The sequence below is a fragment of the Dermacentor andersoni genome, chromosome 3, assembly GCF_023375885.2.
Source record: "Dermacentor andersoni chromosome 3, qqDerAnde1_hic_scaffold, whole genome shotgun sequence".
In the NCBI taxonomy this organism is placed as follows: domain Eukaryota; kingdom Metazoa; phylum Arthropoda; class Arachnida; order Ixodida; family Ixodidae; genus Dermacentor; species Dermacentor andersoni.
The window spans coordinates 86,054,252-86,081,078 of record NC_092816.1 but is presented as its reverse complement, the minus strand read 5'-3'; the positions used below and the strand labels follow the sequence as shown (position 1 = coordinate 86,081,078).

General features: G+C 43.2%; 3 protein-coding genes across 4 annotated transcripts in view; 1 reads left to right on the top strand and 2 right to left on the bottom strand.

Annotated features, from left to right (window-relative positions):
* Positions 1-24,374, bottom strand: part of LOC129383181 (synaptic plasticity regulator PANTS) — a 29,510-nt gene extending 5,136 nt beyond the window's left edge. The window contains exon 1 of the mRNA XM_055067492.2: positions 24,272-24,374. Within this exon, the coding sequence (XP_054923467.1) occupies positions 24,272-24,358 (87 nt within the window). The 5' untranslated portion in view covers positions 24,359-24,374. The remainder of the gene's footprint in view (positions 1-24,271) is intronic.
* LOC126525046 (uncharacterized) lies at positions 1,940-24,265 on the bottom strand. The gene is made up of 7 exons (XM_050173105.2): positions 23,279-24,265; positions 21,927-22,090; positions 21,121-21,250; positions 18,971-19,114; positions 17,223-17,530; positions 10,951-11,388; positions 1,940-2,358 (listed from the first exon to the last, which is right to left on the bottom strand). The coding sequence occupies exons 1-6, from the start codon at positions 23,432-23,434 to the stop codon at positions 10,953-10,955; spliced, it is 1,338 nt and encodes a 445-aa protein (XP_050029062.1). The 5' UTR covers positions 23,435-24,265; the 3' UTR covers positions 1,940-2,358; positions 10,951-10,952.
* Positions 24,375-24,737: 363 nt separating the features above from the next.
* The window catches only part of LOC126525048 (2-oxoglutarate and iron-dependent oxygenase domain-containing protein 2-like), a 17,333-nt gene continuing 15,243 nt past the window's right edge, over positions 24,738-26,827 (top strand). The window contains exons 1-2 of one of the 2 annotated variants that reach the window (XM_050173110.3): positions 24,738-24,909; positions 26,216-26,272. In XM_050173110.3, coding sequence (XP_050029067.1) covers positions 24,790-24,909; positions 26,216-26,272 — 177 coding nt within the window. In that variant the 5' untranslated portion in view covers positions 24,738-24,789. Of the gene's footprint in view, positions 24,910-25,459; positions 26,273-26,827 lie in introns of those variants that run through there. The other variant, XM_055067490.2, reaches the window with a different exon arrangement.

The following is a 26,827-nucleotide window of genomic DNA, read 5'->3' as shown; positions in this document are numbered from 1 at the left end:
AAGCAAATATTTGTGACAAAATGAGGCACGTGTCTGTTGCAGCAAAAATGGAGACCACCCAACACATTCTAATGCAATGCAAGGTATTCACCCAGTGAAACCCGCAGGTAACCTACACTTTCCAGAAGCACTTGGATATAAAGTGGATGGAAGCATCAACCAGTCAGCAGTCGAGATAAGCAACAGACATTTAGAGTATTGATGGAAAAGAAAGTAGGGAAGAGATTGATATGAGCGGATCCATTAAAGGCACAGATAACGGTACAAGGTATAAATATTGAAGTTCTGAGGAAAAGAAGAAAGGCTAAGGAGGTGTAGACAAAAATGTTACAATGAAAAGCATGTATAGCATACCTAGTTAATTCAAGCAGGTTAGGTGACTATTTGTTACCGTACCGTTCCAAAGGAGACACTAATAAATCATCATCAAATCTGCAGGTATTTCTTTTCTACAACGCACAAGTCTGCACAGACTTGAAAATCTGCCGAAATTCATGTATAAAGAGGGTCTCATTCCACTTCTTTCTCCAGGCAAATCAGTGTCTCGTACACCCCCAATCAGTTTTAAAGTGCCCAAAGCACTTGGGTTTTTCTAAAAAGGAAGTTATGCATCAATGCTAAAGACCTTGTGCCAGTGTGCAGAACAGGTTTTATTTACTAACTGACAGTCACTTCCAGGGATCCCAGCACTAGCTTCGACAAGTCTGATCAATTCCATGTTATTTTGTAAAATGAACTATATGGGATCAATTAAGCACCATGGATGTTTGGCTCTCATTAGATTTTGTTGGAAGCATTTTAGGTGAGTATTTGTTTTGTAGCTAAAGGATACATATAGCACCATTTTATGGTGCTATAGCATTGGTTTTGGATGAAAAAAAAAAAAAAAAAAAACAGTTCTGTGCAAGGTGTCGGAAGGAAATGTTTCTCGTTCTGGTTTTAGTTTCGTTCTACTGAAAAAAGTTCCACTCTGGTTCTGCTTCGGAACAAAAAAAATCTATCCGTAACGGTTCGTAACAGTTTGTTTGGATGTAAAAACTTTTGAAGCAAAGTAACAACAAAAACATAGTAATTTTTATCAATAAGTGAATAATGAGTTCCGAGATCACGCTCATTGCCTTGAGTCAAGGTATGGAGCATGATTTCAGAAGCAGCACGTCATGGAGTATGCTTGCCGAAATGCGAGACCGCTGTTGCAATAAAACCAACGAACGAACGAATGATATATGAATGAAAGATAAAACGAATAAAACCTCTGTAACAGAGCGCCATATACCTTTAGAAAACAATATGATAAGCTTTTCTGCATGCAAACCCTGGGTTTTACTGCGACGCCGATCTGCTAGTGCAACGATTAACAGGCTTAGATCACTGGAGTGCTCAACCAGCTATCGCTCACATTATCCCTGCCTCAGACACACACTAATGCTGACATTGCCCGACGTCGGTTGCTTTGGATTGCAGACTTTCCCCTTGAACCGAAAACCAATAAAAGATATTTTGGTTTCACTCAAAAACAAAGTAATAAATAATGTTTTGGTTGTGTTTTCGCTCCGGTCAGAATTTTTTTTTTTTTATTTTTAGTTTCATTCTGTTCCAACAGACTGGTTCTGTGTGTCATTTTCACATGCACATTTTTACTGCACACGTCATATTTCTGATAGTCCACATACTTTGCTTCTGAATAAACTGCCTTAGGCACAAGTGTAAATACTGGTAATTTAAGGGATTACAGACAGTATCAGTTGTAACTGCTACCGTAAGGGAAGTGTCTTGTGTTCACTGAAGCGCACAAGTATAGAATGACAGCATGAACTAGTACAGAAGAAAACAATGACACTAAAGCCTTATGCGTCTTCATGCGTCACGTTTTGTGCTACTATATACCGAGATCCATAATATTTACTGACCTTTTTAAGTAACCACTTCAGACAAGAGCTGTGCGAAAGAACTTTATTTTCACATTTCTAAAGCTGTCTACTAAGAACATATGTACAGGCTAAAGTATCAACAACAAGTACACATCTTTTCTTTCAGATGAGTCAGCACATCGGGCAGCATTCAAGTGCCGATCCTGTAAGCTCTTCATCCAGCTCCTGGCTTGTGCTGCACTGTTGCCGATCCGGCAACAGCACAACACAAGCCAGGAGCTGGACGAAGAGCTGACAGGAGCATAACTTCTTGAGGGCATGCATCAATACTGCAATGTGGCCTTTGTGGATGCGCATGAGCCGGTGTCAGCGGTGACGGAGGTGCCACTGCCATCGGTGATAACGCCTACGCATCGTTCATAACTGTCATCAGTGACGTCAAGGTCACAACTGTCCTTGGACACAACACGGGAGCATGAGGCCACACCTGCAGGCAGAAAAACAAAACATAATAATGAAAAATTGCAGGTGCAGGAGCTCGGACACGTATCCAGTAACCTGGAAGTTTACCGGCCAAAAGGTGACCACGAACTGTTCGCAGTGTCGCTAGTCCCTTATTTAAAACTAGTTAGTGTAGTGCAACAAACGGACATGAGCAACAAGGTAATGCAAGTTATCAGAGAATTTTCCAACTAATTTTTTTTTTCTGTCATACTGAGCTCTGTCATTGTGCCTTCATGGTGCTGCTGACACATTGGTAAGGAAAGGAAACAGATAATGAACATGCATTGTTCACGCTATCTGTTCCTTTTGCCCGTCCATGTATTTTCTGCACCATGAATGCGGAGTGGAATAGTCAACCAGCCCTTTAAGATAGCACGTTTATTGAATATACTTGTTGTCCACACATATTTGTCTTTCATCTTGTCCCATTCCATTAAAATCGAATCTGCACACTCATGCTCACCAGCAGAATGCCTTAGCCACTAAAGACCTTAAGGTGCACAATCAACCTGCAACTAAAGTTACTGCATTGCACATTTAGTTTGCATAGATATTAACTGTTATTGTTTAGCCCTTTGCAGTCATATGTCAGGCCCCTTCCGACACACGAAAATATCCGTTTCAGTCAGATGTTGTGGAGTGCCCAACATACATGTGTGCTTGCGTTTGCCAGTTATTTGGGTTCGCAACGCAAGCTTTGGAGAACTATTTTTTGTAAACTAATAAGTGCACTTCGCAATGTATCCAGATGATGATTGTTCCTTCCTCCATGCTTGAAGGGATTTTAGTGCAATTTGTAGCATGAGGCATTGGCAGGATGGAGACGTTTTCTAGGCACATGTTTCATGGACGTAATTAACGCATGTTCAGTGAACCAGATGATTTGAGTGCTGTGGATGAATATATTTTGGCCCCGGATGGCCAGAAAATGCCCTCCAATGAGAGCTACACAGAGGACCCTACAGACCAGTCGTGAAAATCCTGCCCCCCCCCCCCCCCCCCCCACCCTGCAAAATGCTTAGACCGCTACCACACAGTGCTCAAGTACTGTTGGGAGCCTCAGAAATAAATTGCCTGAAATAAATGACTTAACGTGTGTTTGTTTACCTGAGTGCTTTTTCTGCATGGAGTCTAAGTGCATGAAATAGCTAATCAAATCAAATCAAATCAAGTCAGTTTATTTGTCCTCTCAAGGATGAGGGCAGGCTCGGGATAAAAGTGACATTAGTCACTTGAGGGGAACCCAAGCCTCCCTGACACATGGAAAGCATTGAGGACAGATGAACAAAATTCATTCATAGCAAGAAAGGGTTAATATTTTGCAAGTTGTAATACACATAGATTCATCATAAACTGAAAATATAGATACACAGATTCCTTTACAGTTAAATTACACAGTACAATACATGAAGACAATATACACTGAAAGTTGAGTTAGTGATAAATAATATTGTGTTCATTTCATGATAAATGTGCTTCCCTAATAACACATGCATCACATTCTTCAATTTTTATCCTTTTTTGAATTAATTTGTTTAATAGAACAGCAACAGTGAAGCAAAGCATTTGTCGGTCAAAGTGTGCTCTGCACAATGGAATCATCCAGTTTTGTTGGTGACGAGTAGGGTATGGGATAATGTCTGGTTCTAGTTGAAAAATATTCAAAAAAGCGTGATTACTATTGAGCAGGAATATTTTTACATCTTACCGCTTAAATAATTCACCCGTGTGTGCATAATAGTCAACGTTAGCAATGTGCCTAATCGCTTTTTTCTGTAGTTTGTAGTCCATTAATGTTAGTTGCTGTTGCACTTCCCCATACCAAAATACAATAACTGACATGCGATAAAAACAAGCTGTTATAAAGTGTTATCCTAACGGAAACTGGAAGCAAGGAACGCAGTCGTGCAGGTATACCTACACATTTGGAAATATTAGTTATTAACTTATTCATTTGTGGTTCCCATGACATTACACAATTAAAAAACACTCCTGAAGTTTTAACCATCTCTACAATTTCAATCGTCGCACTACCTAAGCGTAAGGCATCGCCTGGAGAAGTAATCTGCATCCGCGAGTGAAAAATGACAGCTTTTGTTTTTGATTTGTTAATGACTAATGAATTTTGCTCACTCCATGCATTTAGGCTCTTTAATGTAGTGTTGATAAGTGCAGTCAATGCACCCGTATCGTTACCAGTGAAGAAAATGCTAGTGTCATCGGCATAGATTGTATATTTAGGCTTATCACTAATATTTACAATATCGTTGATGCATAAGTTAAAAAGCAGCGGCCCTAAAATGCTACCTTGTGGTACCCCAGTGATTATCGGCTGAAGAGAAGTAATTGTTAATTTTTACACATCGCGATTGGCACTTAAGGTACGATTTCAACAGTGAAAATGGGATGCCACGAATAGCATACATTTCTAGTTTTTCAATTAAAGTGTAATGACAGAGACCATCAAAGGCCCTGGAAAAATATACAAAGGTTCCAATGCAGAGTTTCTTATCTTCAAAAGATTTTAGAATTATTTCTTTTTGGGCTAGTAAAGCAGTCTCAGTCGACCTGCCCTTCATGAAACCGTATTGTGATATTATTATGTGAAATTTGGTGTAAGAGTTTATGACTCTTTTAGGAATAACTCTTTCAAAGCCTTTGGAAAATATTGGTAATATAGAAATGGGCGGTAGTTCGTAAGGTCATTTTTGTCTCCTTTTTTATATAGCACAGTGACAACAGACGTTTGCATTTGTTTTGAAAAACAGCCTGCCGATAGAGACAGTTATAAATGTGAGTGAGCACAGAAGCTATAATATGGATTACATGCTTGATCGGAGATATCTGAAAGCCGTCTATGTCACGCGCGCTGGTGTTCTTTAGTGCAGAGAACATCAAGGCCAATTCTTGATCGTCAGTTGGTCCGAAAAAGATGCCATTCGTTTCTGTAGTCTCTGCATGAGTTACCGTTGGCTGTACAACGTTTATGAGAAAGTGGTTAAATTTTTTCTGAAAGCTCTAGATCTTTAACAATGCGGCCATCTATTTTTACTGCCGTAATTCCTGAGCAAATAGGTGTCCTATGAAGTAACGTACTAAGCTTCCTCCAGATGTTTGCACTCCCATTGCAGCAGTCTGGATCAAATTGTTGACTTAAATAATTTCTTTTTTTTCTTTCCTAATAAACGCATTTACTTCGTTGCAGAATTCTTTAAATGTTTTTAAGTCTGATATGTCTCTAGTTTTTAAAAACCTTCTAAAGAGTTTCATTTTCATTTTTATCATATTTAAACATTCATGATTTATCCATGGTATTCGATTTTTATGGCACTTTTTTTTCCTGAATAGAATGACCACAAGTTGGATAAATGAGCATGGTCACAAAGTGTTAAGACTGCGTAGCTGTTTTATTACTACTGCCTTGTGTTTATGTGTGCCTTGTTTCACTGTAATGCTACCAATGAAAACTTTTTTTTTTCTTAATGTGGAGTATAGCATCCTGACAGAGCAGAGTGGGTTATGAAGTACACCTTAGTGGAGAGCTTTGATTTTACCACCTGGGCTTCTAAATCCAAGTACATAAGCGTTTTTAAATTTCCCCTCCTCAGAAATGCAGCCACTGCAGTCGGTAATTGAACCCACAACATAGTGTCCAGCGGCACATTGCCATAGCCACTGCGGCACGCCAGCCCACACAAGAGCAGCAGATCAACATAAATATTGTTTTTAAACTAGCACACAACACTGCATACTTTCTTGTTCTGCTGTCCTGTAGGTAGTCCTGCGCTCATTATTTCAGGTGACAGTTAACTATCAGAGACAAAGGATAATCTTTAAGCACAAGATCACTAATTGTCATTAAAAATAAAGTGAGGAAATAACCTCTCAACATCTTTACAGCCTGTTTGCAGACAAGCTTTCCAAGAACGAAAGGCTGTATGACTAGCATTCTAAAGATGCTAAATAAATGGTTGTCAAATAAAAACGAAAAGAAAAAATGAAAAAGAAAGAGAAAGCAGAAGTTGTGGGGAAAGGAAAAAGGCTGCTGAAGGACTTGCGCGTTATAGACACATGAAAACGGGCCCTTTGGAAGCAAAACATTGGTTGTAGTGTAAAAGATAAAACTGCTACATGACTAAACTTCCAAAAGCACTAAATGACAGAAAAGGTTTTGAATAGCACAAAAGCATGAGAAGAATATGGGAATGGTAGAAAAACGGGAAAGACTATTTGCTTTAAGATCACCGGCTGTCATATAGGCTTCTGCCGCAAAGCTGAAAGCACAGCATGCATTGCTTTGAAAGCTTTTGTCTTTGTACGTTTCCTAGGCGACACGGGCCTGGACTCACGCCTGTGATACCAGTTGTGTAATGTGTCCTTCAACTCGTTCCTCCCATTATCATCCCCCATTGTGACCCTTTTTCTTCCCCTCTTCCACTTCCCTTACGTAGAGTAGCAGGCCAGATGCTCCATTATCCCGCCAACCTCTCTACATTTTCCAGTCATTACACTACTTCCTTTTTTTGTCTTTGTTTCACTTTTGATAATTTGCTATTCTTTGTTTACTATACGGAGAACAGTAGCCAGACTTTAACAGTCAGATGTTCAAAAATATTGGGTTAGTTTTGAATAGTCCATTTTCAAATACAAATATTCAGTGTAACAGTCTATGTGTATTTGAATATTCGCACACCCCTAATTTATATGTGATCTCAATGTTTATTTTGCTTTTATATTTTGGTAATTCTAAATCCTCCTTACTTCATGCACAATAACTTAATGCCTCATGAGTGGGGCTTGTGGGTATCTTTAAATCATCATCATTGTATTGTTTCTACTTGCAAATGAATGCTGTCGCAAAATGCAAAATCTTTAACTTTAGATCGCGAAAAATACCACAGTTCAAATCAATTACTGCTCAAAATCAAAGCTCGAGTCCCTCTCAAAACACAGACTGTGCACTTCACGAACGTAGACAAATCAGAGGTGAAATGTAACCACTGAAACTTTGTTTCTTGTGTAGGCGACACAAAAGCGATAAATGAACAGCACCAAACTGCTAAAGCCCTATTTTCACTAGCACTGCTTAACTCTACTTTCTTCGGTTCTTTTTTTTTCTAAAAATAAGATCTGCCGAGTATATTACAAATAACAGTACTATATTACGAGGATTCTTAAACGGAAGCTGAAGAGTCTGTCGAATTCAATAAGACGCTCATATACGGATGTGGGAACCTTATAAACCATGCAGGTAAAATTTTGGGGGGGATTTTTCATTTAGGAGCGACGCAATCGTTGGTTAAAATTGCGCTGTAGCTCCGCCCCCCCGTCGAGCGCCACGTGCTGCTGCTGGCGCTGACGATCCGAGCGCACACCGGAAACTGCAGCGTGGTGACGTCAGCCCTAGTGTTCCGTTCCTTCGCCGTCTCCGCGACTGTGCCTGACCGGGTTTATTTCTGCGAGCGTGTTTTCCTAATCTACTTCGCTCGACCCTACATTTGCAGCCTACGCTTGCACGAACACCAGCGGCCGCGATGATGTTCCGATCTTCTATTAGTTCCTGCAAGACAAGAAGCTTTCAGCTAAGTAGGAGGCTGCTGTGAAGCGAAACAACTTCAAGTGCTCAAGAACAACAGTGTTGTGCTCTAACCACTTCCGTGACGATTACTACCGGAGTTTATCAATAATGCGTGCTTTGGGTTCTCCTCCGTGTTAACGCACTGAACGGAAGGTGCATGTTTATCTCCAACCCTTGACGCAGGTTTCATCGCCAAGCGCCGCGAATTTTCTATTCGCACGTGTGTTGTGAAACAGCCTGCATGCAGCTACCATAACGCAGTGCAAGCGTAAAGTTTGCATGTGTTGGAAAGCCTGCTCACGCCAGGACGCTGCGCTCCCCCTTCTCTCGCACACATAGAGAAACCGACCGTCTCACGTAGCTGACGGAATTCGGTGGTTACGAGTAGTGTGCGGATAGCGCACTGATGAAGGTTCTATACTACACGTGCTACAACAGCCGGTAAACTTTTCCCACGTTTTAACCGTCTGTGTAGATTGCCGACAGCTTTGGGGCAGCGCACAAATGCCGAAGATCGCATCACCGCTTATGTTCTACAAAGAGGCATGCAGGAACATAACACTACAGTTGTTTGCCCGGAAACGTGCTCACTGGAACGCTGAATGCAGCTTGGCAAAAAACATACTCGCCAAAGAACATTTCCAACACAAGGAGATGCTAACACTTCGCCTTCGTTCGCGTGGAAAGCAGTGCTTGCACCAGCATTTTTTGCTTATTGGAGAAGCCGGCTCTTCGCAATCGGCTCGTACATGTAGGGAGTAAAGTATAAACCCCTTACAAGTGATCTTGCACGCGACAGCGACAGCGCGACAAGCGAGGTGATGGCTGTCGCGCTCACTCGTCGCCTGCAAGTCGAACTCCACGAGAGCGACGACTTCCCGGTATGAGGGCAGCAATATATGCGCCGAAACTAGCGTGACACAGGCTTTATCAATTTAAGTTGATGTATTTTACTGAAAAAGGAGCATAAAATATTTCTGAAGGTCTTGCACTAGGTTCTTATTCTTGCACGTGTAAAATTCAATAGTTTGCTCGTTCCGTGCGACAAACAGTAGTATTTGAGTTATGTACATCCAGTTCTGGCTTCGCACTATTGGCTAGTCGCTCATAGCACTTCCGGGTGACGAGCGACAAGTTCTAGATTTCTAGAAACGAGCGATCGAGCGACAACACCGAGCGATCCGTTCAAGCAACGGCCCGTTTTGTCGCTCGAAGCCGTCATGCGCAAGATCGCTCTCGTGGAGTTTGGACTTAACGGCAAACTCCTCAGAGAAACGCAAGCTCTCGAAATTTTCCATGACCGTCTCAGCAAAACAGCACCAAACTACCTTGCACTGTGCTTCGTGTGTAGCGGCAGCAGTCGGTCCGGATGAACACCATTGTTGACGTCACGAGGCGCCCAACCAATCACAGGCGGAAACGAGGCGTGCGAGCTGGGCATGTCTGCTGCTGCACTTTTCGTCTAAATAAAATATGTTTGCGCTTTCTTTCGCTCAATTTCGATGCAATATTCGAATTCAGAGGGTTGAAAACCACGACGTATTGCTCTTCACTCATTTTTTCTGGAAAAGCTTCCAGCTTCCCTTTAAAGTAAAAGTGGATTTATGAGCTAATACATCAGGTTCTATTCTGTTAAGGCAACGCGGAAGTATGGGCACATAAATATTACGAGTGGCACCGACTCAGTCAGGCAAACAAAACAGCCGCAAACTTGGATGAGCTGGCGGGTGTGTTTAACACATTAGAAAGCAAGTAACCCTCCATTTTCTGGAAATACTACATTGTGCATCGTTGACAGTTGCAATGATGAAAACTTAGAAATCTGAAGTGTTTCACATAGCAGCCGGGCTTGGTCGATCTTAATGTGGGCTCGCACTTTCTGGTACCAGCCCACAGGAAAACGGGCAAGCGAGGTCCTCCCCATGACCCTTCAAAGCTGTTCCTGGGGTTATCCTGTCCATTTCTAAAGCGAAGCTTCCTTTGATGATCCTCCCAGACTTTTCCGATTGTGGCTGATGTCTTGCCGAATACACTTGTAATACATACAAATGTTACATGAAGGCACACGTGCAGCGGGCGCATAAAAGCCTTTCGCGCTGACCATGTATTTGCAGCTCTGTTCTGCGTAACAAAAAAAAACTTGCTTCATAAAACCTGCACATATAATGCCAGCGCACAGGCACCTTTAAAGCACGCCGGTCTGTTAATGGAATGGTGAATTTATTAAGCAGATCCTTTGATTTTAGCCACTCAATATACCACAGTGTGTTCTTGGTCAATCCTCCAGAATGTCCTGCTATGTACGATTCCTACATACAACGTGAAGATGTAATGCCTGCCTAAAGGTCTCTATCTCTCAAACACTTTGATCTGTTAATAGAATGATCAATTATATTTAACAAATTCTTTGATTCACTTTACTTTCTCTAACTTAGCCATTCAGCCTGTGCCACTGGGGGTGTCGCCAATCTTGGCCAATCCTCCAGAATGGGTATGTCTCACCGTGGCACAAGATGTGTATATTCCCTAAATATTGCTTGATATGTGTCGTACTTTTCTGTGCACACATCTGCCATTGCCAAATTTTGCACATTGCAGTTAGCTGTAAAGAATTTAACTAACCGCCTGACTTAAGCTTTCATTTGCATGGAATCCAACGTGCACATTGCATCTGAGCATTTTTTTTTCGTTTCTATTGTATGATTTGAGTCTGATAAAAAGATTTAGTGCCCTCAAGTTCTGCAAATGGAACTGACAATATCAATAGAAACATCACAGAAGTCTGCAGTCGTTTTTGCCATATAAGGAATACTGAGCAGCTTTAGTAGCCATGCTATTTACTGCACTGCGCCAGCACTCATTCTTGCTGCATATACCGATTAGACATACACTGCACTGTATTGGTATAACATTCTGCACTGCTTCCCAGCAAGAAAGCCACGGATGACTGGAATCATAGCCATGCTACGGAGCTTTGCTATATGGATAAGCACTCACCATCATTTCATCTGGTATAATTCTGGACGGTCGTGCAGACGCTTCAAAGCAACTTCTTTTGAAACATCTGGCTGGTGCCACTGGCAGGGAATTTCACCCGCTTCGCTGCAAAAGTAGGCTGTGAAAAGGTTCCTAGCACGTGCAGCTTCACCGTCAAAGTTCCTTGAATGCGTTGCTTCAAGGGGGAAAAATTGCGGCACTCTGTCATCCCCCGGCGCAGCTTCGATGCCTTGACGCCAGGGTCCCGCTACAACATTACCAAACCCATCCTCTTGGTCTGTGTATCTGTCAGACTGTGGGTTGAGGACGGTTAGGAAGTTGTGCAAGACACAGGCAGCCTTGACAACAAAGTCCACCTCTGTGGGGAGCAAATTTATCGTCCGCAGAAGGATCCGCCACCTCGCTGCTGTGAGGCCGAATGCGTTTTCAGCGCACCGCCTGTCACAATAAAGCAAAACATATTCCAAAATCTAAACACTTCATTTAAGAAACGCAGTTCAGAAAAACATGTTCCCCTATTCGGCATTTCTGAGAAGACATTTAGTTATTTATGCTAGCAGGATGAACACAGTAAGAACACCTGTGTCACAAAGTACCACACATCTTTACATATCTTGCTGTGTATTCATTCTTCCTGCAGTACATGTTTTCTTTAAGGATAACTGAAACATCTTTCAAACACAGTTCAAATACATTACTGATATGTAGACGATGCTGCTGTGAACATATGAGCCAACTTAAAGCTTTTTGATGTAGCGTACTCAATACAAGGACACAAAACAGGAATACACACACACAGCACAATTAACACTGTGTGTGTCTGTCCTGTTCGTCCTCTGCATCCTTGTACGAAATGTGCTACAACAAAAAGCCTTCAAGATGACATAACCAATCCAAATCTCCACAACGATGTGAGCCAAATATTATTATGCTGCATGCAGCAATTTCAGCTTGCTGTCTCCTGTGGCGTATGAGGCCTCTTGCTTCTAATCCACCATACACACTGTCAGTGATGACATTGCAGAGGCTCAATGGCTGTTATGTGGTGGTAGCCCATAGAAATCATCAATTGGGCAATCATGTGTAACCATCTCAAGCACAAGTTCATGGGCCTCCTAGAGATGCACGCCTCCAAGAGATGTAAAAAAACTAGAAATCTCCCTCTGTTGCCATAAGTGGATTGCGGAGAGAAGAAAAAAGAAAGAAAAAAGTCTTCAAAGGAAGTAATTTACTGCTTGATATTCAGAATCGAGAGGTGTTATGTGTTATAAGATAGCCTTCATTCATCACAGAACCAACCTGTGGTTTTTGCTAATTGTAATTTGAAAACGAAAGCTTTGATGCTTAGTGAGGTTATGACAAAGAATAGTGTGAAACTGAACAGTGATCAAGCTGAAGACAATGAAAGATGGATCATACACAACACATTTTATAAGTCACTGTTGCAGTATCTCCATGAATCAGGCCTGCATGTTTATATTTAGTTCAATAATGACGTTATGCAGCATGGCAACTCAAGTGGAAGAAAAAAAATGGTACGGTATCATGCCCTTCCACAATGTAGCACTTGTTAGCTCGGCAGTTCAGGAAGCTGTCATATCAGTCTGTATGATATGTAGTGGCATGGCCGCTGGATTAAAAAAAAAAAAAGTGGGGCCTGCCGCGTCATGTGGGCTGCAATGGTAGCGAACTTAAAAGTTGTAGTTGCATTCTCGGCCACTTGGCTGGGTCAAATGATGCTAGCTGTTGGGGATGGGACGCGTTGGCTTCCACGGGTAACTTCATTCCATGCCGATCTCAGGCAACAGTCCCCGACTGGTGGGGCTGCAGCGGATGACAGAGTTTTTGATGCAAGCGGCAGGCTGCACCATTTAAATTTTTTTTTAACCAGTGGCCGTGGTAATGGCGACCAAGTTCAGGTGACATAGCATACTGTTGTGCACATTACATTTGTTGCTACTGACATTCCATTTAAGTCGAGGGCTCGCCTTTCTTGTCCTACTTCGTCTTTTTACTAAAGCGAAGAGACACAGTAACAAGAAAAGTACCGGAAACATTAAAAAAAAAAAAGTTTTTCCTTCATACTTTGTTTTGTTTCACTGTCTGCTGATTTTATACTTCACTACAATCAACCTACTAAGTTCCCATATTTTTCTTTTTTCTACCGACTACATACTGCAAAAAGAACACAAGTAATTCCTCATCACAACACCAGGTAGCCTATTTCTAGACGGAATATTTGGCATTCACAGAAAAGAATGGGAAGTGACGCCTCAGACTGCGTTGTAAAAAGCTGCAAGTTCAGCATAGTTTTTTGCTGGGAAAGGTGGGACCTGCTTGTGAATGAACAAGATGCCAGCGAAAATGACGCAAACACAAAGGAAGAAGTGAACAGGAGAAGTGCTGCGCTTACAACAGAGAACATTTTTAACCCTTTCAACATCACTGATGCAGCGGTACGTTTCCGCGTTTCTGTCTCGCCACGTTCCTTTTGACATTCCTTTTTTCAGAGAGGAATGCGAGGACCCCACCAAGAAAGAATTTGCCGTTATCTATGTAATTTCTTCTACTTCTGCTCAACGAGAAATAAACTATATTCATTTTATAGCATCAAAAAAAAAGAGAGAGAGAGAAAAGAAAAGGAAAAAAACGACTCTGGGAGTGTGTTCCCTGTAAAAAAATAATTCGGGGGTTTTACATGCCAGAACCACGATCTGATTATGAGGCACACAGTAGTGGGGGACTCCAAATTAATTTCTACCATCTGGTGTTCTTTTACGTGCACTCAAGGCACGATACATGTGTGTTTTTGCACTTCACCCCCACCAAATGCACCCGCCATGGCCAGGATTCAATCCCGCAGCCTCATGCTTAGCGAGGGAGGATGGGGAGGGGAAGGAACGACAATGAAAGGGTTAAGTGTCCAACACTCACCCCGTCCACTTTTTTCCTTGTGCACACATCGTTTCCGCTGATTTTCTGTTAATTTCCAAACAGTTGCAAATACTATTACACTGCAAGCAGTGTACTATTTGGCTCACATCAGTGCAGAGATTTGGGTTGGTTACGTTCAGTCCATCTATAACGATGCCACATTTAAGATATATCCATTATAATGATGAGTCAACTTAAGGGTATCAGCTTATGCATTAGGGCTATGAGAAAAAAATCTATGAAAATATATAACAATGTGCTTTCAGCTGCACATCGGACATAACCAAAATTTTGCCTTCTAGATAGTGTTTTCCGTGCAGACTGAATGTCAAACTTATGTTGCTAAGTGTCAAATGAACGACGCCAAGACAGGGCGGAAACTTCGCATATGTAAGTTTGTGGCTGCTGCCATTACAGCGCAGCACATACCAAGCACGCTGATTGCGAAAGCCACGGAGAGCATCGCCGTGCTGGCATGTTGTAAATGTTTCATTTTTTACAGCCTACTTTCTACATCTATTTTTAGTGCAAGAAACAAATGTAGGTCTGGAGCTACAAAGATACGTTCACGACAGCTTTTTTTTTTTTTTGTGGGTGGCAGTCTACATATAGAGACAATCAGTTATAATAACCATATAGTTGCTTTTTCTTTATGTTGGTATAAATGGACTGCACTGTAGCAGTTCTGCATACACAAAATTATTTCATTACAATGTGCAACCGGCACTGCATCTCAATCGGCACTGGAGCACTGTGCGCTCTGTAGTGTGTGTTACATCTCATACGTATGTATGAGATGCTTGAATGCTCAAAGCAATCGTAGATGGATGGACGGCACTTATCTAAAGCGATGGCAGTGTCCTATGGTATACAATGACATTCCATAGTTGAATGAGAATAATAACTGTATTTTTCAGCAGTTATGCCTTCATTACATGAAGGAAAATCTGACTGCAAGATCCATGTTTATTTGTTTACTACTTTCTGCATACAATTATAAAATACCGGGATACAACTGTTTCATTTCATTCTTTTTGCATATGTACAGTAGAACCTCATTGATACGGTCACGTTACATACGTTTTCCCGTCACCAACGTTCGCAATCGAGAACACAATAAATGACCCAATAGAGCTACGTTCACTTTTGACCGGTTCATGCGTTCTCAGAAAACACAATTTTTCGGCACCAACATTCAGTACGTCGCCAAACAACGATCGTACGATATGTTCTCCAGCCGCTAGATCCCATGTAATAGAAAATGCACGAGGCACGCGTGATCGAGAACAGTGCATAGCTGCCCGCCGTGGCAGCTTCACCGCAATACTAGCCCATCCGTCTCATGTGAAAACGCCGATGTGCACTCAGTTTCTCATTTTGGTACCAGCAAATCTTCTCCAGGGTCATCATTGCCAATCTTCAGCCAATCAACAATCACCGCCAATCCTACTGCGATAAGCATCTTCGTCTGTTTCACAGCGCATAGTGCCGTAGGAAGCATAGCGCACGCTTCTAATAAGCGATAACCGAAACGCATTACCGCTGCCTGCTGCAGACTGCGATCGCGTACGTTTTACGGCCGCTATTCCGGTAGCAGCAAATCTTTGCCCAGGTCGTCACACGCCGCATTAACAGCTATCACCGCCAAACCTAAAGCCATGAGCATCCTCGTCTATCTGTATTACAGTGCGTTGTGCCTAGTGCCCCCCCCATTGGTAGCGTACTGCACACCTTTACTAAGCAATAATCCAAATGTTCCGCCATGCCCTGCCTGCAGGCAGCGCAATGTGACATCACATTTTGCTTCAGCAGCATCCAGGCTCGCCCACCAGCTCAATTTTGTTGCGGTTTCCTGTCGCCCTCTTAAAATACCACGCAATAGGAAAACAACAAAACGCATCTCGGCCGCTGGAGCACTACAAGCTCGACGTGCATCGGCCTCTCTTGCTGCAACAATCAGTGCAACACTTCGCATTACATAGATGTCAACAATAGTCGATCCCGAAATTTTTTTTAAAGTTCATTGAGATCGTACGTTTTCCCGTTTAGCATGATCTTTCTCGCAATTTTTTCCAAAATGTATGAATGAGGTTATACTGTATATGTAATTCTAGATATATATGCACATTTGTGCGTGTGTGTGTATATCATATTTTCTCGCATAATGATCGCACTTTTTTGTCAAAAAAAAATTGACGCAAATTCAGGGGTGCGGTCATTACGCAGGTTAAATTTCCCGCAAAACGAAAAAAAATTTCATCCCGCGTTTGCTGCAGGATGGCAACAGGTCAACAAACTGACGGCTTCCGCTGTAACAGTGCGGGACACCAAAACAAAAACGGCGGCTGGCAGGGCAAACCGAACACACCGAACGAGATTTTTTTTCTTCTCGCGAGTACATTACATGCATTGAAAGTTTCTTCCATATCAGTAATGAATAATATGGTTAATGGCAAGTTTGGGGCAATAACGTTGCCATGTCCACTTTGAGGCGACAGAAATGGAGATGGGCGCGCTTAGCTGCCAGTGACATAGAAACACATGGCGGGCATGCTGCGGAAACTGCGGCCTTTGTCTTCACTACTACCCTGATACGGCACGTTTCCACTAAGGGTGGGCAAATATCTTACCTGTGCTAGAAGCGTCAGCATATTAATAAGGTACACTTCTAACGTATCAGTGTAAACGTGGCTACTATTGTTGCTGCTCGGGATTTGTTGCATGCCCACGAGTACAGATGAGAGGAATCGAAAGGTACCTTTTTTGTTGTTGCTGACCACAACCATTATAAAGCCTACAAATAATAAAGCCAAGGCAAGTTTGGTTGTAGCTTTCTTTTTTCATGGAAGTGAGGAAAGTGCTGAAAGGAATGAAATGGCACACCTGCTTAAGAATCTGTTTGGTGCATGCAGACCGCTTGGCATGTCTTGAAGAGTCGTTCGCGTAGCATTCAACAGATGGTAAGTGCGATCATAATCAGCTAGACTTGGCACAGGACATATCACTGCAGCAAGTTCGGGGTGCGATCATTATGCAAGTAAATACGGTGTGTGTGTGTGTGTGTATGTGTATATATGGTATTTATTTGTGTATATTTATGCGTGCACATATGTGTAGAGCGCTGAAGTGTTACCTGCTTTATTGTGACAGAGAGCAATTCATGATTCTACCACTGTTGTCACTCTGGAAGGCTTCGAAACCCTTGTCAAGCCCCAGCTTTTAGCTTTGGCTTTGAAAAGAAAAAATAAACCAAATTGAATTCAATTATGCCTTGCTTTGCCTAAAATTATGGTGTGATCGATGTCTGAGTGCACCTAATAATCAGAATGTCACCTTACCTTACTCGGCTCACCCTGTAGTTAAAGACATTTTGCTCATCCTTAAGGTATCTTGTTGGAAACGGGCGCATGAAGTCTTTCCTCAACTGAAACACTCTGTCCCCTACGAAGACGTGGGGCACAGCTGTAGCAGTCCCAGGGAGCAGGCCAAGTGAGGATACGCCAAGGTCTCCACTGATGAGGGCCTTGCCAAAACTTGAGTTCCTAAACATGTCCCCATCACTCGGGCGGCCTTCGGCGCCCACATCGATAAGGACATATTTGCAGGTGCTGTCCACGACAGCCATGAGGACAATTGAGTATTTTCCCTGAAATAAAGCATCAAACGAAGTGTGGGCATGTGCATGCAAACAGCAAATTCAAGACCGCTGCTAGGCCATCTGAGTGCCCCGATTAGCAAGTAAAGCCTGGTATTACTGTGCCATATATGGGCTATCAGGTCATAAAGTTTAATGAAATTGGCAGCAGAATGCAGTCAACAGCAAAAGTATGAAAGGATGCTTGGGAGCTTAATGAGTTTAGGGACCGCAAAGCAAGCTTACCTCATGTTATAGCCGCTATGTTATTTTTTTGTTCAGAACTACAAGCACCCCATGTGCCACCTGACATCATCTACTGCATGTACTTTGTACCACATTTTCTGGTGTATAAGACTTTCTCCCCAAAAATTTTCGTCGGTGCATGTTATATATGCCTAAAACCATCCGCATTGGTGCACCCAATACGTGTATCTTCCTTCACGAGTACTACAGGAAACCCTGTGTGGCAGCACTCTGAAAGAAATCGGATCTTGTTTTAGCAGGAAGAAACCATGGCAACAGATGTCAGGTCCTAGGGCTCGCCATGTAGACAGTGCAGCTCTCACCAGCTGCGGTAAAACCACCATTGTGGCCTCCGTGACTGGAAATCATGTGTACTAGTTTGCTGTTGTAGTTCAACTTCCTCTATAAAGAAAGGCATTGGCCCACTAAATAAGAAAGAGGCACAACTATTATAGTTACGTTGGGGTACCCAAATCTTTGCTTTTTGTATATGTTAGTGCAGGTGTGATGCAATTGTCATTTGTCCCGAGCAGCCGTGCCGCAGAGGCAATGTCAGCTATATGTTCCAAGATGCTCATGATGTCACGTACAAGTTACTTATAGTTTGACAACGGTAACACAGTGATGCTGCCGGCTGAAGTGGCTGAACTTTTTGGCCGTGTGTCGGAGGATGAGGCCTTCGATGGCTTTAAGTGAAGTGCAATAAATGTTGCTTTCCTGGTCTTAAAGCATTGGCTTAAGTTACGTTCTGCTAGAATTTGCAGCACATAAAGGTTTTGTTTACGAAAGCTCAATGCCCTGAAATCGGTGAGTACAGCACTTAGCAATGAGTTTCAAGCATGTGTAATCATGTTCAATCATGCTGACTGAGTTAAAATAGGTGTGTCGTATGCACAGGTGCAAACAGGATGGAAGTTCGCAGGAAGATGGAGGCTTGACGTGATGAGAAGCAGTCGAACAAGGAATGTTGCAGGCTTCAGCGGCACTTCTTGTTCGACTGCTGCAAGGTGCATCTAATAGTACACCAATTTTTTTTTTCTTCGAAAAGGCACGAAATGTAGGGGGTGCATGTTATGCAAAAGCATCTTTCCGACTTATACACCAAAATATATGGTACCTACACATCTTCATTTTCAAGGCACAATTACAACTACCAAGACAGAGCCCTTTACATAAAGCAAATCAAATAAAAGTGTGTGAGTTTACCTTGTAGTTGACGTAGTCGCTTCCAGACATCGGAGGGCATGTGATTGCCACATGTCTTCCATCAACAGCCCCCAGGCAGTAGGGGAATTGCCACCGTGTAGAAAATCCATCGGCAATCTTCTTCCAGTCATCTTGGGTTGGTGTCTAAAGTAGTACGAATATCGCCTATTACTCACAACTTAAAAAAAAATTATTTCCGCACAATGTCGAAGTTGTTGGAAAGAGTGCATGGAGTCATTTCAAATAAGCTGGATTGTATGCCCACATTTTCATAAGTCTCAGATCACCTCCAAGTGTCAATAACAACAGTTCCCTGTCACTAAAGATGTAATTTGAAACCCCAATATCATCAAAAGGCATGCCATAGTGGGGAGCTCCAAATCAATTTTGAGCGTCTGGGTTTCTTTGATGTGCATCCAATAAACGGTACACGAGTGTTTTAGCATTTCGGCCCCGTCGAAATGAGGCCACTGCAGCAGGGATTTGATCTCACGCCATCGTGCTAAACCTCGCAACGCCATTGCCACTACGCCACTATGACACTCAGCTATATTGTCACACTGCACCTCCTCCTGCTCTATGAAAGCATCATGGTTGGCTGCTAGATCTTGCAACCTTCGCTGTTGTATTGTTGACACCTGAACTTTTACAGCTGTTTTTCATTAACGGTATGTGCCACCTCACCCTAGCCCACCTGCCCCTCCCACTGCTTGTTTACTGAAATGAAAAAGAGATTTACCCCCGAATGCGGAGATCTAACTTAGATCGTGCTTGGGCTTGACTTGACGAAATCGGCCCGAAGCAAGAAGCAGACTTCAAAACGCCCAAGTCGGCTTCCACGTTTCATAGACGCTCAAGCTGACTTGCTTCGTCAAGTCAAGACTGTGCTTCAATGCAAAAGTAGATTTGTCGAGAACAATGAGAGGGAGAGTGTGGCACAGTCGTAGATATCGCAAATTGGCAGCGCATGTCGTCTGCTAGGAAAGTGTCGTCTGTTAAGAAAACAGGTTGTGGGGCTCGTGCGACGGCCGCACACCGCATTTGGTACGAAATTGCTGTCCTCTCAACAGGCTTTGACGCTGAAATCTGGCACTCACGTACGATCTTCTCCCAAGAGAATGCACCGCAACGCAAGACGGCACCCCGTTTTACAGAAAACAAAAAGACCCTGCTGACGACACTTGTGAGTGACTACAGGCATATTGTGGAATGCAAGAAAACCGATGTCACGTCGTTGACCAAGAAGAATCAGACATGGAAAGAAATAGCAAAACATTATAATGCCAACAATGGCATTCAGGGGTTAGTTGCCTTTTAATGGTGACGGCTACTTATTCTCATGTTAACGGTATTTAAAAAGATGACAAATGTCACAAGCTCAAAAAATCAAGATGAGAGAGCTAGTAAGTGTGGTTCTGAAAGAGTACGAATAGTCTGGGAAAAGGGATAACAATTTGCACTGCAGAATATGATTCCTGAAGGGCTGATCAGGAACACGAAGCTGAGATGCGATCCGAGACAGGCAGGACCATAGATAATATGCACACAGAGGCATAACAGGGAAAAGTTGGCTGCATCACACAAGACACGAAAAGGTGAAGATGACACACATAAGAAATGTGCATGTAGATGGAAATCATGAACGTGGCTGTGTATTTATCACACTACCTGCTGCTACATAGAGTGTCACAGAGCATTTTCCCAGCTTGCAGTGTCTAAAATGACATGTAAAACAAATCAACGCAGAACTTTAGTATGCCTCTGTCCTCAATTGTTCAAGCGGGTTCAATGTGTTCTGCTTTGCCCTTTTCCTTGGCCAAAGTTCGATGTGTGGGAAAGGTCGTTGCAGACCAACTCTGTCAAGTTCTTGCTCTAGCTTCGGTCTATGCATAGCATGTCCAGAGCACTTTAGAAGCAGATGGCAAACGTCCTCATTGTCATAACCACAGGATCAAGCTGGGTAAACACACATTTTATTTAGTACAGGAAATGCTTTGACTAAGCAGTGCACCAAGGCACAGTTGATGAATTAGTGTTTTGGTACTCCTTGAAAGCTGACAATTCTTTAATGAATTGGTAAGCACTTTGCAGTCAATGCGCGCGATCATCACAGCCTAGCAGTCATAAGAGAAATATGATGGTTTACTCACTCTCATGAAACGATCCTTGAGGCGTGCCCATATAGCTTGACATGTGACATGTATGCACTGCCTGGCAGTTTCAAGGCCTACACGATATGCCCGTGCTATGCGGCATATGTCGTGCCCTGTTGCCAGGTAACTGTAACATCAAATAACAAAAATCAGCTGTGACACCTAGTTTCGGGCACCTGTTTTCGTAAGTACTTCAACCAGGTAAGCCTACGAATTATGTGAATTGTGCATCAATGAATTTGCTAGAATAGCCTCGCTCTACACAAAAGAGTAGTGCAGCAAGCACTTACCAAAGGAGAAATTCCTAGGTTGGTACAACCTACTTTTATTTAGTTTTATTTTTATGCAGTGGTGAAATGTATGTGCTAAACATTTGAGGAAAGGAAGTTAGCCCTCGTGCACTAATCCAAATAAAGTGCATTTTCATACTTTTCTGAGCAGGGACATGTTATACAACAGAAGTAAAATAACAGAAAGCTGCTGTTCCATGAACAGACACTGTAGGCTTACTTAATTCTCACTGTTTCGAGCTTTTACAAAAGAACAGTGACATGATACAGCAGTTTTACATGTGCAACCACCATACCCTAGCCTTGAGAGACTGGTCTCTGGCCCGACAACTTGCACGTCCCGATTGACCATTAAGACAGAAACACTTCACGGTTGCAGTCTATGCAGTTTCACTGAAACGTACTGTAAAGATAATAAAAAATCTGCTTCTACCATTAGAACTATATCAGTACGTGCATGGTGCCCCACTGGTAAACACTTTCACTAACACGGTAGAATGTAGCTCTGCGAACCTCAAAGTTATTGCCAGTCTCTCTCCAGGCTCCAGGGGCTCACTGTTGAGTTGTAGCCGGGTCAGGTCGGCAGCAACAAAGCTTAAGAGCCTATCAAAAAGCTGCGGCGTCATTCTGAAGTACTTGTAAAAGAATCCATGATCTCCTTGCCGCTTGTGGAGCATCTGCAATTGCCATGAACAATTCGAACAACTAGTCATACGAACTTAAGAGCCGTGGCTGCAAATGGTCATCTGGTGTGTTTGTGCCGTGCACCTGGGCTGGGATAACGTTAGCCTATTTCAACCTGCCTTTACTCCAAATCCACCATGAGGCCTCCGTGATAGGTTAAAATGGCTCGGGTCCAGCCTATATGGGTGGAGTCCATAGCATTTTGCCCTATCATGGAAGGCTAATGGCAGATTTTGGAATAAAAACAGACTGGACGTTATAGCGGCCCTGATTACCGAAGAGGTAAACTGAGGTTATTTAGATCACGGTTAAAGGTAGACAAAACCCGGAGCACTAGGCCAATCAAAGTAAATTTAAAAGAAAAAATGCAGGCGTTTCGGCTTCCACACAGGAGCCTTGTTCACACGTAAGAAAAGCAAATGTGTTCGAGCAGTTTGCTTAAATAGGCTTGAACACGTGATGACAGATTGCCATTGCTCCTGTTCAGAGTGTGCGATGTAATCTGAATCATGGGCGACTCAAGATAAAGGCCGACAAGCTGTTTTGCATTCTTACAATGTTCAGGTGGCACACGTTTCAAACCAGAAACTGCAACAATCGCTCGTCCATGTTAAGTACAAATCACCAAAACAAATTCTCTGGTTTTGTGTAGGTTGTCCCATGCGCGGCTTGCGGCTACGTGTATATTGGCGAAACTGGTGAGTTTGAAAGGCGTCTTAATTAGCACAACTGTGACGTGAGAAAAGAAAATTTGAAATCCAGTGCTTTGGCCGAGCATGCAGCTTCAGGGGGCCACACCATCGACTGGGGGAAGGCACGTGTCCTTGCCAGAGAATATCGACGCCTTCATCTTGAGTCGCTCGTTATTCAGACTACACCGCACACGATGGCAATGTCGGTGGCAATCATACATGTCAATCGACGCGTTCATCGGGCCAATAAGAAAATCAGCCGACAACAGCCACGCACTTGAACGCTGCAAGATGAGTTTTGTGAATTCGGGCACAGATTTACATGAACAAATGGCGGCATGAATTGAAGGGTACTAGAGAAAGAGCGCACGCAAATCGTCTTTGCAGCGGCATACGCATATCCTTAAGCAATTACACGCTCGGCCAAGAACAGGTTCTGAACACTGACACCATACAACAGCCCAACTGTAAAATGAACGGCGTACTTACAGCTGTGCGGTAAAATCCATGCCTTCGTGCCGCAGACACAGTTCGCATCCACAAACGTCGCCGCTGCCGTCGCTCTCGCCTCCTCTTCAGTAAAAGGACGAGCAGTAGCATCTTCAGCAATAGCAAAAGCCTCACCTGATGCGAGACTGCAGGCATGACGGCGAGGGGAAGCAGCAAAAAAGCCTTGCGAGATGCAGACCAGCGAGAGAGCGGCCAATGCTGACCGATGAACACACGCGGAATCGGAACGAGCCGTACGCGCGCAAACGCAGAGTACGCGACGCGCTTGATGGCGTGCCAATGCTGCTGCAATATTTTCAGCGAGGCTTATTTATATGTCACGTGAGCAAGTGCCTATTTCCATTTAGATCTGATTAATTAACTCAGAAAATGAAACAAGAACGTTTATAAATATTTGAGCATATTGAAGCACTATCAATAACTCAGTACAAATCGATGTCTACCAAAGCGTAAAAGCGAGCGCGCACTGGCGTGCGTCTCTTGTGGAAGCAAGCCGCCATTCACCGCGAGGTGCGGTAGGCGCAAAGCGTGTGGACACGAGCTTGCGCGCGTCGGCAAGCGTACGTGTGGTCCCGGCTTTACAGTTGCCGACTCTGACGTTTGTGAATCAAGAACAAAACGAATCAAACGCACCCATGTCACACAGACGATTGCTCGAATCGGTGGGCTACTACACGTCAAGTTCAAGCACGTTCGACTTTATCATAAAGTTGTTACTCAGTCACATTTCGTACATCGTGTGCGCTGGAAATGGTCAAAACATATTGGCTTCGATTTGGGTCGAAATGATCAATGATGATCAATGAAAAACGTCGGCAACGAGTGGTGCAAGGGAACATGTGCCTCGAGAGCGGTCAACGAGGTAGCGTGGTGAGACACCGAGAGTTGTGGTCTTGCGCAAGTACTACCACTCTGGATAAAAATACTGCATCTTGTAGTTTTAAACGCAGTCCAGTGTGACATCTTACTCACCATCCAGGCATTACGGGGGACGCCTTCAACATTCTCCGGCGCTACATTTGCAGTTTCGGAATGCAAGGAGCTTGTGCGAGCCGCCATGTTATAGTACCGCAGCGCCGAGTGGTTTCGCAGAAAAAGAAAGAAAACTATTTGTAATAAAAAATTGTGGTTCTTATACGAATTTTCACAGTAAACATTCTTACGTTTAATTTTATGTGCAATTTATTACTAATAACATTATTTATGTTTATTTTTGCCTCTAGTTTCGGTTTTGTATATGGTGGGAATTTGAATGACACGTTTGCTTGAAATTGTTCTCTTTGTCAAAGTATTTGAAAATACCACTCTTTTTTGTTCGTATACATTCAGCTCTTCACCATCAGCATCTTAAAAGAACATTGATATTATTTTAGTTTCTTTGATAGGTGCGCGTGCATTTCACCACCGTCATCCTCAGTATCAATCAAGATCGTGAAGATGGCTGGGTGAACACGCGCTGCTGGAGTTGTTATCAGGCCGGCGCTTGCAACATGAAGAAGCAGAAATTCTACCGTTGTGCGTGTTACCTAAGCAGTGACATCGTAGTGCCGGAATTGGACATGAGGGTCAATTACTTCGGAAGGAATGCCTTCCTACGACACTTTGACGAGGTGCGTTCTTGACACGCGTACCCTAGACAGACAGCCGAAAAGGAGCTTGTGCTGCAGTCAGAAGGCAGCTAGCATTTTCACGCCTTCTTGCTTTGCGTAACTCGACCGTGGGCCGACGGACGTACGCCTGCTTGCTAGCTCATATTCTCTCCCCTAGCGTCATTAATGGTTTGAATAATTAGGACGTACGTAAAGCGCATCGATATTCCCAGCTTCCAAGTGCTTACTTGACGCTGTGACCATGGGGACGCGGTGCACCCATATGAACGCTCATGGAAATGAATACAAGGGCGGTATTCTCGGATGTCTGTGGATGCTTTTGCGAGATTTCGCGAACGTGACTGGCGCCAAATGCGTCGGAGTCTACGACAGCGTTCTTAGGCCTGCAAGGCACTGTGCCAAGCATAGTTAACGCTATGATACCAATAATGAAATCTTTCACGAGAGTGAAAGTATCCCCGAAAGTGATCCTCATACCGCTTGCATATGGACCCTTCCAGGCTATATAATTAAATGCACTCATATTTCACAGCCGAGTAGCAGTGTTATTCGGCGGTGTCCTAGCTTTGTTTAATATAATCCCTTGTTGTAAAATAAATGCTGGTGCTGTCTGTTTTAGAAGGCGAAACAGCTCCATATTCGTCGCTGTCGTCTCCGCGGCGGTAATTTCAAGCACGGACCCGTTATTGCAGCTTTACAAACAGCTTATCTTGGAACAAGCCACCTATAGCTGCCTCCGTGATGGCGACGCAGCGAGCATAGAAAATTAAGGAATCTGCGCATGAACCATTGAAACGATACAGCTCGTGCCGAAACTGAAGTTTGTGGAGCATATGGGCGAAGAGGAAGGATTTATGGAAGCCCCAAGCACTCCATTAGAAATATATTGCATAGATAATACATCATGATGGAATTATGCGATGTACTCTACACAATGTACAGTCGCGGACAGAATAAAATGGACCACGGGATCTCCGAAAACGTTCAATTTCCGAGCAGCCTGTAGCAGTAACCAGTAAAACTGCCCACGACAACGTTGTTAGCATATTCTAGTCGAGGTCCAAAATGCAAATACCATATTGCGTTGTGAGGTTGCGGTGATATTCAGCTTTTTCTTAGATTTCATGGTCCGTAATATTCTGTCCGCGACTGTACGTGTACATTGTCGAGATACATTGCACATATGCTTCGGTGCACGCGCGTGCGTGTGTATGTTTCGAAACACATGCATGCATGCAGTGTTTATAAATTAATTTCTGTTTTTTGTTTTTTTTTTTTTGTTTTTTTGTCTGATTGGCTTGAACAGCCACTGAACAGGTACGGATACGCCTCGCCGGAACAGAAACAAGCCATCATCAAGCAGGTAAGACACATGGAAATAAAAACAGGAACTGCGCAACACAGGACGAGCGAGTAAACAGGACAGAGCGCTGTTCCTGTTTTTATTCTAAAGATGAACCAACCAGCCCCATTGAACACACATGGAAATGTTTAAGGCGAACGGTTGGAGGTTCATGCATGCATACACTAGCTAGGGCGCTCAATGGGAAGGAGTTATTTAACGTTTACATCACAACAGCTCGGTTTATTTTCTTATCGAGACTTATTCTCAACATTGGAAGTCAGGATGTATTTCATGCTTCACTAATCACCTTTCAAATTATTAAACGCATTGATCGTCGCGTTATGATGCGCGAAGCGCAACCGTCTCCGAAAGCATAATTACCCGCGGCAAGCACCAGTTCGGATACATGACCTCAAACGTCCTCAAAATGTGCGGCAAAATGTATTACTGCTCCGGTGGACATTTTCTTCTGAATTTCCGGGCGCAAATATGCTAGCTGGAACGCGAACATCTTTAGCCACACATTTTCTCAAAACCAACAGAATAGGAATTCTGACAAAACCTTTCTCACTA